Source organism: Polistes dominula, unplaced genomic scaffold (genome assembly GCF_049000335.1).
Source record: "Polistes dominula isolate Pdom_NZ unplaced genomic scaffold, Pdom_raw_medaka contig_31, whole genome shotgun sequence".
NCBI classification, from domain to species: domain Eukaryota; kingdom Metazoa; phylum Arthropoda; class Insecta; order Hymenoptera; family Vespidae; genus Polistes; species Polistes dominula.
The window spans coordinates 362,398-376,827 of NW_028300925.1; the positions used below are offsets into that span (position 1 = coordinate 362,398).

The 14,430-nt window shown below is 31.0% G+C and overlaps 1 protein-coding gene across 3 annotated transcripts; it reads right to left on the reverse strand.

The window, feature by feature from the left end:
• Window positions 1-6,376: 6,376 nt before the first annotated feature.
• Window positions 6,377-14,148, reverse strand: su(f) (cleavage stimulation factor subunit su(f)). 3 transcript variants are annotated; one of them, XM_015317729.2, is made up of 13 exons: window positions 13,963-14,148; window positions 12,173-12,364; window positions 12,052-12,084; window positions 10,318-10,415; window positions 10,073-10,226; window positions 9,760-9,993; window positions 9,298-9,681; window positions 8,964-9,210; window positions 8,755-8,824; window positions 8,573-8,669; window positions 8,138-8,396; window positions 7,902-8,036; window positions 6,377-7,807 (listed from the first exon to the last, which is right to left on the reverse strand). In XM_015317729.2, the coding sequence occupies exons 1-13, from the start codon at window positions 13,984-13,986 to the stop codon at window positions 7,593-7,595; spliced, it is 2,142 nt and encodes a 713-aa protein (XP_015173215.1). In that variant the 5' UTR covers window positions 13,987-14,148; the 3' UTR covers window positions 6,377-7,592. The 3 variants fall into 3 exon arrangements, with proteins under 3 accessions (XP_015173215.1, XP_089027166.1, XP_015173216.1); XM_089171040.1 differs by lacking the exon at window positions 13,963-14,148 and adding an exon at window positions 12,582-12,917; XM_015317730.2 differs by lacking the exon at window positions 13,963-14,148 and having other exon boundaries at window positions 12,162-12,301.
• Window positions 14,149-14,430: the final 282 nt, after the last annotated feature.

A 14,430-nucleotide genomic window follows, 5' to 3' on the forward strand; every position in this document is an offset into this window, starting at 1 on the left:
GTGGCTTTTTAATGAAAGAGAATTTTTCTTTTTGTCCTGAGCGAGTGTACTCAAGCAGAGGCGCCGTGCCGAGCCGCCACGAAACTAGAAAAGCTTTTCCCTTACTGTATTGTAACGCACGCATTGAATTCCATATAAAAAGGTACGATTCGTCTTTTTTACGCTCGTCAAGTTGAAAGTCAACATAGAATTTATTTCACGTGATAATAATTAGAATAATAATAATAATAATAATAATTGTCACTGCCGTAATCATATTCATAATTATTAGTAACGTCCAAAAGAATGTCTCGGAAAAATGAAATTTTTGTATCCTAAACGTGAGTTTCTTTTCGATAATTTTGATAATAAATTAATTTCTCTTAATCTTCGAACCTATTAAGACTTATAATTCTCATTTATTCATTCGTAATTAAAAATTTAAAATCGATAATCTTGTAATCATAGACTAGAACGAATTAGAAAATGGGTTTTCATTCTTGAACGTTATGTAATGTTAAAGGCCTCCTAGGCGTCAAAGCTAATTAAAGTATCTTATGATTTTCCTAACGAGCTACCCTTTAATTTCTTCCTGGTAGTATGATCCACGATATCTTCTTTTTCATTTTTCTTCTTCTTCTTCTTCTTCTTCTTCTTCGTCTTCAGATAACAACGAAAGAGGCCTCTTGATTAATACTCCTAGCTTGTTCCAGACGAAAGCATTTCTCTCTCTTTCCCTCTCTCTCTTTCGTCTTTCTCTTGGCCGTTTCTTTTCTATCTCTCGTCGACTTTAGTTTCTTGCATCTTCTTCTTCTTTTTCTTCTTCTTAAAGTGCTACAAGGAAACGTACGAACGCATCTATTCATCATTCACGATGGCGCACGTTATCAATTTCTACAACAAGTCTTACACTGAGATTATCGTTGTATTTCGAGAGCTTCTTAATTGTTTAAGACATTCTCCTTTGTATACGTCTACGTTTGCTGATTATCGATTTCTTTTATACCGATCCTCGAAATTTTTTTCGAAAGAAAAAGAAATAAAAATGAATAGAAGAAAAATAGGCAAAATAAAAGCTCATGTAACTTTACGATAAAAAAATAACGACAAGTAATTTATTCATGTTAAACTTATGGAAAATAGAATAGAAAAAAGAGAAAGTGAGAGATAAAAATTTGGTCAATTCTCAACGATTAGTATTCGAGAGAGAGAGATCGAAGTTTCGATTTGAAATCGATTCGAGTTCGTATACGGTTACGTCCACTTGACCAACGTCGGCGTGCTCCGCGTCGAGTGCCATCGATAACCATGATAAATGTGCCTACCAACATACATACGTGTACATACCCCATATATATAGATATATATATATATATATCTAAATCTATATATACATATATGTATATGTACAAATACAAGTAGAAGAGAGATGGCATATCCGCATCGACTTCGATCGAACATCGGCCACGATCGTATCTCTTGTCGCTTTCGATGTCAATTTTTCGTAGGGCCAATGGGAAAAAGAGAAAGTATATAATACTAGAAAGAGAGAGAGAGAGAAAGAGAGAGACAGAAAGGGAAAGAAAACTTGAGTGATCGATATTTTTTTCTCTTTCTCTCTCTCTCTTTCTCTGTTCCTTCTCTCTTTTGATTTTTTCATGCCAGTCACGCTTCTGTAAAAATCCCGATCTGTCGGTCGAGTAATAAACCGTTTTGACCGGTAACGTGTCTCGATTTTCCGACTGGATCATCCCTCAAATATTTTCTCAAGCTTCAAATCGTGACTTTAATACAGTTTTACAAATCAAAATGAATCTGTAATCAAATTACTTTTTTTCGTTTCATCGTTAATATCATTATGGCATCAATTTTATTACAACTACAAGTATAACATAACGTATTTTATAAGAATCATTTGTAAATATATAATGATTATATTATATAAATAGTTAGAATAATTAATTATATTGATTGATTGTATATTAAGAATCTTTTTAAATGAGAAACAATATAGAAGGGTTGTATGTAATATATGTTCCTCCATATCAATGGATCGGCAACATTCTCCCACCAGTCCACGTATAGGATCACTACACACACGTTTGGCTAATGCAGCGCAAATTTGGCACATAAATATTACAGAGAAGCGACAAATGGATCTGAGCCATGCGCACGTCACCGGTCAGACGTAGGCTAGCGGTATTCTCCGTAATTTAACGGAATACACACAATTAGGTGAGGTAATTAATATTAACTGTAGCGGCTAGAGCGTAATTACAATTAGATAACATCCCTGTGATTAACACTATTGTTCGACCTTCTTCATTCTTATTTGACTCCAAACGTTTGCGTTTTATGCGAAAAACCATTATTTATATAATACATTATACCTCGAGTAAGATAAAAATATGAAAAATATTAAATTAATGCATATTTTAGGTATCGAGTATCTTATCTCTTTTTATTTATCACTTGAAGTGGTAGATAAATTCTTTTGAAAAAAAATTGCCCCTTTTTTACAATCACCACGAATGCATTTAACCGTATAAACCTTGATAAAAGGTCGTTTTCACGATTAATACATTAGCACCTAGGTGCAATTTTCTCTTTCGCACGAATGAACATCCCTCACGTAGGATAACGCGGCGATCTCGCATAAATATCCGTGGAAAGTTTATTATGTCGATAATGCATATCGGTGGAGACGTCGGATGTGGGGCAAAGAGGATGGAAGAAGGTGAAGGAAAAGGAAAAGGGAAGGGCTGGGAAGGTGTGCGCGCAAAGTAACCGCCGGATATATCTCGGCATTCTTCTTGTCCATGCATTTTTCTGGCTTAACGTGAATAGCGAAGTAAGGTGCGACGAGAGAAATGTATACCGACGTTAAAAGGAAAAAATAAAATCAAATTATCGTGGAAGGGAAGAGAGATAAGTCTCTCCCTCTATTATTCACGAGACAGTAGCACTTTTCAAACAGTTATTGTAAGGATAACAATGTCATCTAAGGAATGACGAGTACCATTCAATGACTCTATCCAATAAAGCTTACCTATCGATATGTTATAATATTACTTCCCTATCGATATTTCGTTCTCTTTAACAAACCTATCGATTGGAAAGTTGACAAAAGAATTTATATCTATGATCAAATTTCTTTTTATTTGTGTTTTTTTTTTTCATAATCATTATAGTTTCAATTATACGTAAAAAAATATGAGACAAATTTCGAATATGGAATAACAAATAAATATTTAAATGCATGATTTAAATGCATCATTAAAGTGACACGTTTAATTCAATATTAGAATAGATTTGTTTTTTTTTTCAAAACAAGATTAATCTTACGTTATAGTTTCTTGTGGCTATCGGATTGTTGTCTCGCGGAGAAGGATGTGGCTCGTTGGGGCAAGTTGGCACGTCGACAAATATCCGTTTGCCTTCATCGACGTTCTTAGTGGGGATCGAAATTACTCTTCTTAGGCGGTAGCTGGTAGAATGGAACGGCCGCGATGGTGGCAGTCCACGTTTTCGGCAAAGTAGGAGAGAGTTATGCGTTTGCGTTCTATGAAAGGCCAACTAGCAGTTCCAAACCTCCTTTCGGCTCTTGTCATTTGTCTTCCTCTTGAGATAGAGAAGCAAAGTTTCAAAGACCACTCCAAGTTGCGTCCCAGGCGGTTACGCGAGAGTCTCCCTAAATTTTCTCTCTCGCTGTAGAATTAATGGGCCGAGCAGCCAGTTTGTGATATCTTCGTTAACCTCGCGAGGATCGTTCTCGATGAAAAGAATATATGACTACGTTAGATACCAACATTATACTTAAATTGTACACGAATATACATATATCTTTTCAATTGATCTGATATGTATACACGTTCGAATCGGAACTCATCAATTTATTCTTTCGACAAAAAATAAAAAATATAAGCCGAAATTAAATATCTCGCTTAATTATATGTGTAAAATGTGTATAGTAGATACACCTATTCTATACAAAAAAAAAAGAAATAATTATATATATATTATGGTTACACATTGATAAATGTTTCATACCGAGTTTAACAAATCATTTCAATATATTTGTAAAGCTTTGAAGTTAAGCTAGTATTACATATGACGTTAACGAGAAGATCTTCAAAGGGAAAGAAAGAAAGAGATAAATTCATTCTCGTTGATACTCATGTTCGAGCATAGCTTGAAGGAATAAACCGATTATCGGAAATCGATTACATTCTAGCATTGATCCAAATCGTCGCAACCAAGTAATTATTAAACGTCGAACCGTGGGAGAACGATCGAGTGACGGTTGTATTCGAAATTTCCGTTTCTTAAGAAGCTTTTTAAAAAAGAAGGAATAATATTCCACGGTAAAGTATCCCTGAAGCAATTTTTTATCGATTATAATCGGAAATAAAGAATTCAGTAACAATAGTGAAATATTTGTTTTGAACGCACTCGCGCATAATGATATTAGAAAGTATTGTTATTAATTATCTCAAGTAAAGAAGAATAATGTTGAAAGTTGAAGAGAACATTAATAAGAGTACAATGAGAAATATACCGTGACAAAGAACGAGCAACGTATTTTGTGCCACGCATTTGGCTCGTTAAGAAACCGTTAACAATACGAAGTAAGGACATAATACTGTATTCTGCTAATAGGAAAGTAGATTTAATGACTATTCTCTCTCTCTCTCTCTCTTCCTCTCTCTCTCTCTTCCTCTTTAATAGATATGACTTTGTCATATTATATCATAGTCATCTATCTCTTTAAAAAAATAAATTATTTGAGAGTCCAGAGAAGATTTCTAAAACTTCTTTTATTACTTATCAGTAATAATAAAAGTTTCAGCGACAAATACAAGCGTTTCTCGATACGAGAATAAGAAGGATACTTTATAGCTTTAGGTGTTAGGAACGAGTACATTATCGAATCCGTAGGAAAACACCTGGATCCATGGGTTCAGGTGGTCGTGAAAATTTCAGCGAGATACTACAGTCCTCCTAGTAAACGATGTTATGGTTTCTTCCAATAAGAGACAAGTAACATTTGAGATCTCTTTTCTCTTCTTTTCTTCTTTTTTAAGGATTTTATTTCTATAATATTTTCTTTTCATTTCTAAACACTTGTGCGTTCTATCTTGAACATGAATACATTAGATATTACACAGTTGCTTCTCTCCGAGTTTACTACTTTTTGAAAAAGTCATTAAAAGTGTAAACATTAAACGTGTTCTAACGAAAGTGCTTACTGCACTTGGAGATGCACGAACAGATATGACGAACGAGTTGGTGTAATTAGACGAAGTAAAACACTATTCTCTACTGATGTTGTACAACTACTCAGGGAAAACGTAAAGAGAAAGTTTTAAAAGAGAAATAAAGGGAGTAAGAAAGAGATAAAGTTAAAAAAAAAAAAGAGAAATATATCGAATATTTTTACTTTGGCCGTTCATGGTTTAGTCAGGTCGAACATAAATGTAAGGTATCTTGGTTCAAGACGGATGGAGGCACAACTATGCCATAGTCGCGCGTGCCAAGCGTGGTCAGAATTTATGTCGACGTAATAGAGCTCCTGCAGCTCTTCCTTCCTTCCTTCCTTCTCTCTCTCTCTCTCTCTCCCTTTTATGTCCCTTTGCAACACACACTTGTACACACCCAGACACATCTTCAATCGGATCTTCTACAATCACCTACCACTTCATTATTCAGTAATCAAAAACGAGCTTCGTTACTTCCACGTTGATTGCTCCTTGTTATTTTATTCTGTTTGGATTGACCGATTTTACTTTCAAACGAGAGAAATTTTCTTCTTCTTTTTAATCGACTAAACTTCTATCCGTATAAAATGTTTCAAATCGATTCAATTTCAAATGTATCTGACTACGTATGTGTATGTATATATCGATTCGCGTTCGGTTAGCCTACATTATTACCAAGCGTCATGCTACCTCGCACGATCTTGATTTTGCATTGTAATTTGCGGAAATGGCTAACGAAGTTGCCAGCAGATTTCCATCATTCATCAAGTTTTCGAAGCAACTCTAACAGCGGACGCCGACTATTTTCAAAGGCCGCAGACCAATTTAGCGTAACCCGAAGGGAGCCATTACCAGCCACTCGAACTACGAATGCCGATCAAAGTTTAATTGCGCTCTTATCGAAGAGAGGAAGATAGATAGATAGGTAGATAGATAGATCGAAAGAGAGAGAAAGAGAAATACACACATATATATCTGCTAACGGATTTCGGCTCATTCGCGAATAGAATCGTCGATGACGAGTTAATAGATTGGTTGCTTCTCCTATCGTGTTCACATTGCATGAAAGAGAGAAATAGGAAAATAAAAAAAATAAAACAGATATATATTACACATATATATGTATATATTATATAATAAAAAAAAAAAAAAAAAAAAAAACAGAATATATCGTTATTAATCCTTTGAGTGCTATGGACGTATATATGCGTTTGGTAAAAATTACTAACGTTGTCGTTCGAAGCATATAAATAAAATAATGTATTTAGTGTTTATTTTAATTAAATTAAATTATATTCACAAGAAGAAAAACTTTAATTATTAAATATAATTTATTATTAAAAAATCTGGTTAATAATAAATTATTCCATTCTTAGAAAACCTTTTAGATAAAAGTATTCAGCACTCAAAGGATTAAATTATTTTTATTTTACAAGAAATCGTCAATCATTATTTCTAGCTTGTAAATAATTTTACAATATTTCTCTTACATATAGTACAAATTTGTTTGTCTACTTCAACATACAAAATAATTGTTAACAAACGTTGTCATTTGGGCATAATGAAATATATCGGACAAATAGAAGATACAAATGATACTAGATACTGATAATGATATTACATTTTCTTCCTAATTTTGTTCAAATTAAACTATTATCTCTCTTTAGACATTTCAAATATAAACGTTATCTAAAGATATTTGAATAAAAGTTGAATTGATATTTATAGATAATATTTATATATAATATACAGAGTTTTCAAAAAAAAAAAACTATCCAATATCTATATGGTATATAATATACATTGTAAATATATAAATGAGTAAAATTAACGCAAAGAACGGTTGACTTTTCGACCTATGTTTACTAAAGGTTATTTGCTTATATCAATACAGTGTATTTATTATATTAAATATAATATAATAAATTCCATGTGAATATTGAATGGTTTTTTTTGAACACCCTGTATATACATATATACAGGGTGGTCTAGTAATTAATAGCAATTAAATATTTTCGTTGTTTTTTATAAAGAAATCGAATCTAAATCGAAAATATTTAAGTGGACTACCCTATATATAAAAATATTGAAATTTTTAGGAGTACATAGTACTCAAATATACTCAAAATATCGTGCCAACAGTAGCACGCAAGGAATTATTACAATTTATACTTATTAATTACGATTGATTTTTTCTTTCAGCATATCAACATCTATGTAAAGATGTTATTTAATATATAAACAAAAGGAAATATGAAAAATATCGCGAGGATATTTGATCCCTCTTCTCCAACATTTGTCGTTACGAGCTCGCGTAGATCCGTTTGCTCTAATTAAAAACAACATTGTAAGTCTTTATTTTACTCGTTTCTGTTGCCTTTGTCGGTAAATATCGTTCGCTGGAGGTGGTGGTAAATCTTCTTCTTCACTGTCATCCCCAGTTAAACGCGTCCTTTTACGTTTGGAACCAATACTCATACCATCGTTGCTCTCATCGACGATCCAATGAACAGATTTGGCTAAATCGAATAATTTGGTGTCACAGCCGTTATCCGCAACTGGTAATGGTGCTGTAAACATTAATTCTTATATTACTATTGATCTAAGATGTTGATAAAATTGTAAAAACTAAAAAATTTTATTTCACATTAAACTAGAACTTACCGTGATCAGGCAATTGTATTCTACTAAATACGTCCATCAGTAAATCTATTGCAACAAAGGGTCCTCTGAAGCAACCAGGTGGTGGTAATATTGTGCATAATTGTGCTGCAGCAGGTGGTAAAGGAAAAGTTCCACCTGCAATAACATTACAAAAATCATGTAACAAAGAAAATGCTTATATAATAAGATTGCTGTATATAAGATGCTGTAGAAAAGAAAAGAATATATTTATTTACCTGGTACTGGATGTTCTCCAGGTAAAGCATTTACTTTTGGTTTATAAGGAATCATTTGTGATAAATCGGGTCTAGGCAAAGATGCTATGGCTTCTTCTGGGTCAGGTACTCGTGGCACTGCACCAGTTGAATTTCTAGCTACGCTAGATACTTCCATATATCCGATCGACCTTAATTCCATTGGCGTACAGGGATACAGATCAAGAAATTTATATCGATCTACTAATTGAGCCGTTTCCTTTCCTTCAAATTCTTTAATCTAATTTTAAACAAATATATTTTTATAGTTATGTAATTGTGGGATCTTTTTTTGTTTTATTTTAAATTAAATAAAAGTTCCCATATGTTGCCGCCGATACTGGTTAAACGGTTATTTATTATTGAATTATAAGTACAAATAAAAGATTCGCTATAAAATAACTTTATTATACAAACCTTCTCTAATACGGCACTACGCCGTTTTTCAACTTTAACGATACTGGCCAAATCTCCTATGTTGGATTCAAACTCCAAAAAACGATTCCAAATATCACTGAAACGTTCATTTAACAATTATAATCGTGAATATTAAATAAATACATAATTAAATTTCATATTTATGAGAAACAAATACTTACACCGATTTTTCTGGTTCCAAACTTCCAGAAGATAAAACTCTCTCGAATAAAACCCTTGTATTATTGTCCTCTAAAATATATAAATAACGAATATAATTAATATTTATATACACATACTCTTATATTTATCTTTTGAAGAAAGAAGAAGAAAAAGATACTCTTATATAATTAAATAAAAAAGTAAAAGAATATAATCTAAATATACTAACCATTCAAATGTGATAAGTAATCTATGTAACATAGAATATAATCGGGATTGTCACCGAATTTTTTTAATCCAAGTTCAAAGATTCTAAATGCAATATTTTTATCTTTGGTACAGTAATATTCCATCAATGCAGCAGCTACGTATACATGATGTTTACATCGTGGATCTTCGCGAGCTCTTTTAAAGACAGTCCTAGCTGATTTTATTCCTTCAGCTCGTCTCGCAAATTTCATGTATTGCACGAATGCCTAGAAAGTCAAAAAAATATCATTTAAACGATCTATCACATAGATTTTCACATCACATTTTTTAATTTGATTATTAAGAATACTAACCAATGTAGGATCAATGTCAGGAATGTCGAGAAACTTTTGATAAATTTGATGAACTTTCTCATATTTAACTCTACCTTCTTCGAAATCTGCATGAGCAAAGTATAACAACATATTTTTGGATAACAATGTGTTTGTAGCTCTTTCAAACATTGTTGCTGCTTCATCACTTAAATTTTTAGCAGCATTAACATCTCCTTTTTCAGTCAATATCTTTGAACTAAGTTCAAGAAAATGGGCAGCTTGATGCCATACTGCAGGATGATGACCAAGGCAAAGTAAACATTGTTCTATTGCAAACATTACTCTACGTGCAACAAGTGATGTATCTTCTGTTCTCAATGGATTACTACGTTCCCATCCAATATATTTTTTCCATAATTCAACCTGAAATACACAAGAGTATAATATTCGTATATTTAATAAAAATATTTTTTCCTAGACTTGTAATATTTTAATAATTACTTGTTTTACTTCCTCTGGATGACCAGTTGGTGGTACACTAGGAGCACTTCTATTCAAACCCCTTGTTACTGCTTCTAATTCTTTAGCAACTCGCCTAGCATTCATATAATCTCTTGATCTCTCTAATCCCATTTTTTCTGCGATTATTGGATTAATACCTTGTTCGAATACAATGTAATCTTTCCACAATTGTTCCATATTTATCATGGGATTAATAACACCGCGTTGGTATACCTGTAAAATATGAAAATGTTGTAATTCTATGTAATCGATTAGAAAAGATATTTAAATAAATATATGTATAGTTTATTACCTTACGGACAGCGCTAATCTTTTGATTCTCAGCATATGAACCTACAGCTTCTACACTTTTCAAAAACGTAACATAATCGTTCCAAATACTATAAGAGTGAATATCCATTCCAATTTTATCTAAAGCGAAGTCGTAAGCCTGTGCCATCTTCTCCCTTCAAAATGAATAATTATTGTTTATGCTTATTTTATATTTCAATTCTTTAATAATGAACTTATTCAAATAGATTGAAGAATCATACTTACTTGTACGTTGCAAGACTTGCTTTTGTTTCTTTGACATAAGAAAGGTAAAGTTTCCATAATTCAATGTTTAAGATTTTCATGAGGCACCTTTGGAAAAGCTGTTAGACAAAACAATCAATTTAGTCTGATCAATAAAGAATTATTATTACCGAAGATATATATTCTTTTGTCAACACTCTATCATAAAATAAGACACATATCTACCACCTTACTTACCCACATAGGCAAGTTTTCTTTCTATATATATATAAAATATTATCGGTACAAATCACGTCATAGCAAAAGAAAAATTATAATCTCATTATTTATTTTGCAAAATGTGTAACAATATACAATAGTTATAATACTATGTATATGCATATATCTTTATATATATGTATATAGATATGTATACTTAAGACATAAATGTATATATATACATATATATATATATATATACATATATATATATATATTGGGATAAATAATAATGCACAAATGCATCAATTGAGAATGGTTTATTGCATAAACATATTCTTCAATATTTCAATTGGGTCAAAAAGTTTTAACGGATGTGTGATCATTATTTACAATTACTATAAAATAAGCCCCACGCAAAATAAAGAATATTTATTTATTTTTTTAGGTAGGGCTTTGAAAAAATTTAGCAAACCTACGTGGGATCTAGAAATGAATGATCCCCAAACGATAGAAAAAAATGAAGACAACACGAAGCAACACAAGGTGAATGAAATAATTATATTAATATTATATATAATAAAGATCCAAGATAAACTTTTATTGTAATGGATTGTTGATTAAAAATCATCACCTTATGCTACCTCTTTAAATATATCACATTATTTGAGGATATTAATGTATAATGCCTCAAATAATTGTGATTGGATAGGGTCTGCTAGGAAACTGTGGAATTTGGTAATTGATTAGATCGATCAACTACAAACTTATGTTTGTAGATGAGATATTAAGATACCGTAAAATTCAGAAAATAGGAATAGTATAGAACGCATAAACTGCTACTTTAAAATTCACAGTAGAAATTCTGTATTTACCAATTTCTGAATCATTTGTCACTTTGTTAGAGGTATTCTAAACACAGATAATATATGTAAAGAATGTACCGCAGGAAGGAATATAAGGCTGTTATATTCAGAAAGTTGTCTTCTTAAGTCATTACATACAAAATCATTTAGATACATTATTTTTTTATTTTATCCTATCATAAAAATAAGAGAATGAAACCTATCATTTACATAAGAAAACAACCTCCCAAATGTATCAACAGATCAGTTATTAATTAATGAAATAATTAACTTATGGTGAAATAAAATGCTTTTATTCACCTCACATGATATGTAAAGTGTTGTGTATCACATTGTAAGATAATATTGAAACATTTTAAGTTAGTCTGACAATATAATTTGTGGTGCTACTGTAAAAAAGAAAACTTAAACATCAATAAGTAATGTTGTTCGGTTAAAAACACCATCATTTTCTTATACTTTTCAAATCTAAACTTATATCTACTCTATGAAAGTAAGACACAGTACACATATATTATGTACACTGCGTTCTACATATAATAATTAATAACTTGAATTGTAATATAAGCAAGAATTGTAATGTATATTGTGTTTATATATTTTAACTGAACAACCTAAATATCATGTTGGCGTAAACATTTAATTTATTTTTACTTAAATATGAAAACTCAAACAATTAATATTAACATACCTTTTCGACCTTTTCAAAGTTCCGCATTTTCATCTGGAAAAGATAATATTTAATACGTTAGTCATATAATTGTATAAAAATCATTGTAATTGTAGTAGAAATCGACTAACATCGACTATACCTCTTGTTCTATATAAATTTTCCAATATCGGCCTGCAGATGGAAATACAGTGATGAGCTTTTCAAAGACTGATCGAACTTCAGTAATAGGCCTATTTTGAGCTTCTCTGATTAGGACGCTCCATGCTTCTAAATCATAGGGTGATTCATCCACTGTTTTTTGAGCCCGTTGCAACTTTTCATTTCCCCAGTCCTAAAAGAAATAATACGTTATTATAAAAATATTTCAGACCAATATGTTCAAATTCAATTTTGTTGACAAAATTAATTAATATACTTTCATGATAATATATTTAACAGCTTTAAAGAAAATATGTAAACGATTTGGCAGATATTTAATAAAATATATGCCAAAAAAGGCTTATCTAAGCAATAGCATAACTATCTGTAAGAAAACCTCATAAACTTACGAATTCTGTCTTATCTTCTGTCATATTTTAATCTCTTCTTACTAAATAATGCTAAACAAATATAAAGTCTTTACTGAAATAATAATCTTTAAATTATTATTAACTTTTTTTCTCACAGTAAAAAGAAACAAACTACTGCATATAACAAACTACTACTGCTTACAACGAAACACTACGTGATTGAACTAATGGTTCAAGAATCGATATATCGAAACATTCGATTGGAGCTAAAAAGAGGATCTTATACAGCAGCCTTCAAGTAATAAGACCTGAACAACCAATCCATATTATTTCTTATTATTTTTAAGACGAAATAAAAGTAATGTTCAATTAAAGTTATGTGTTACTCATTTTACCATATTAAATTCTGATTTCAATTTTGTCCAGTAACAAAGAATATAGAAGTATATAGAAGCTCACAAGTCCACTTTTTTGTGACTAGATTCATTTTAGTTACTTCCGTGACCACCAGTAGGCAATAATAGGTACTTAACGATAGGGACCCTATAGGAGGGACGCGCCATACACATTGCTAGGCTGAAAATTTGGGGGAACTGCTTCCGTTGCATCGCGCAGCCATGTTTATCTTTAGTATGTTTAACGGCTGTGGTTAGTTTAAGTTTGGAATACTTATAGTTTTTATTGTGATATTTATATTTAATTGTTTTGTTTTTTTTTTTTAGTAGTTTTCTATAGTTGTAAGTTTAATTTACTCATTTAATAATTACAAGTATAAATGTACAAACCTAACCTATAACTTATCGTTTGTTTACAGACTAAAATGTTTGAATCATTCGCGCGCAATCACGTGACTACACGAGTTCCTGTCACTTAGCAATGTGTACAGCGCGTCCCTCCTAAAGAGTCCCTACAGTATTCTACCATTAACGCGTACTGGTGGTCAGGCTAGTAACTAAAATGAATGTGATTAAAAAAAAAAGACTTCAGAACTTTTATGTATTTCTGATTTTTTTGTCAGAACACAAGATGTTTAATTAAGGTCGATAGGTAGAAATATGTTTTTGTAATACATGTATAAGGTTCTTTTATTGATTGGTTTCAGAACATAAAATAAACTTTTTTAGTGTCCAGCAAAAAAATTGCATTATATTTATTTTTTATTTTATTATATTTGCTAATACAAATATTATCAGATGTAGCTTTCTTTACGATTAAATAAATAAACTGTTTTTAATATATTTACATACACACATTTTATAAAAAGACTTTGTAATGAATATTTTCATGGTAATATATTTTATGTTAAGTAACTTTAAAGAAAATGTGTAAACGATTTGGCAAATATTTAATAAAATATACGCCAAAAATAGGTTATCTAAGCGATAGCATAAATATATGTAAGAAAACCTCATAAACTTACGAATTCAGTCTTGTCTTCCGTCATAATTTATTTTCTTCTTACTAAATAATACTAAACAAATATAAAGTCTTTACTGAAATAATAATCTTTCAATTATTATAAACTTTTTCTCTCACAGTATAAAGAAACAAACTATTGCATATAACAAACTACTACTGCTTACTATGAAACACTACGTGTTGAACTAATGGTTCGAGAATCGATATATCGAAACTTTCGATTGGAGTTAAATGAGGATCTTATACAGCAGCCTTCAAGTAATAAGACTTGAACAACCAATCCATATTATTTCTTTTAATATTTAATTTCTTATTGTTTTTAAGACAAAGTAAAAGTAATGTTCAGTCAAAGTTATGTGTTACTCATTTTACCATATTAAATTCTGATTTCAATTTTGTCCAGTAACAAAGAATATAGAAGTATATAGAAACTCACAAGTCCACTTTTTTGTGACTAGATTCTATTTAG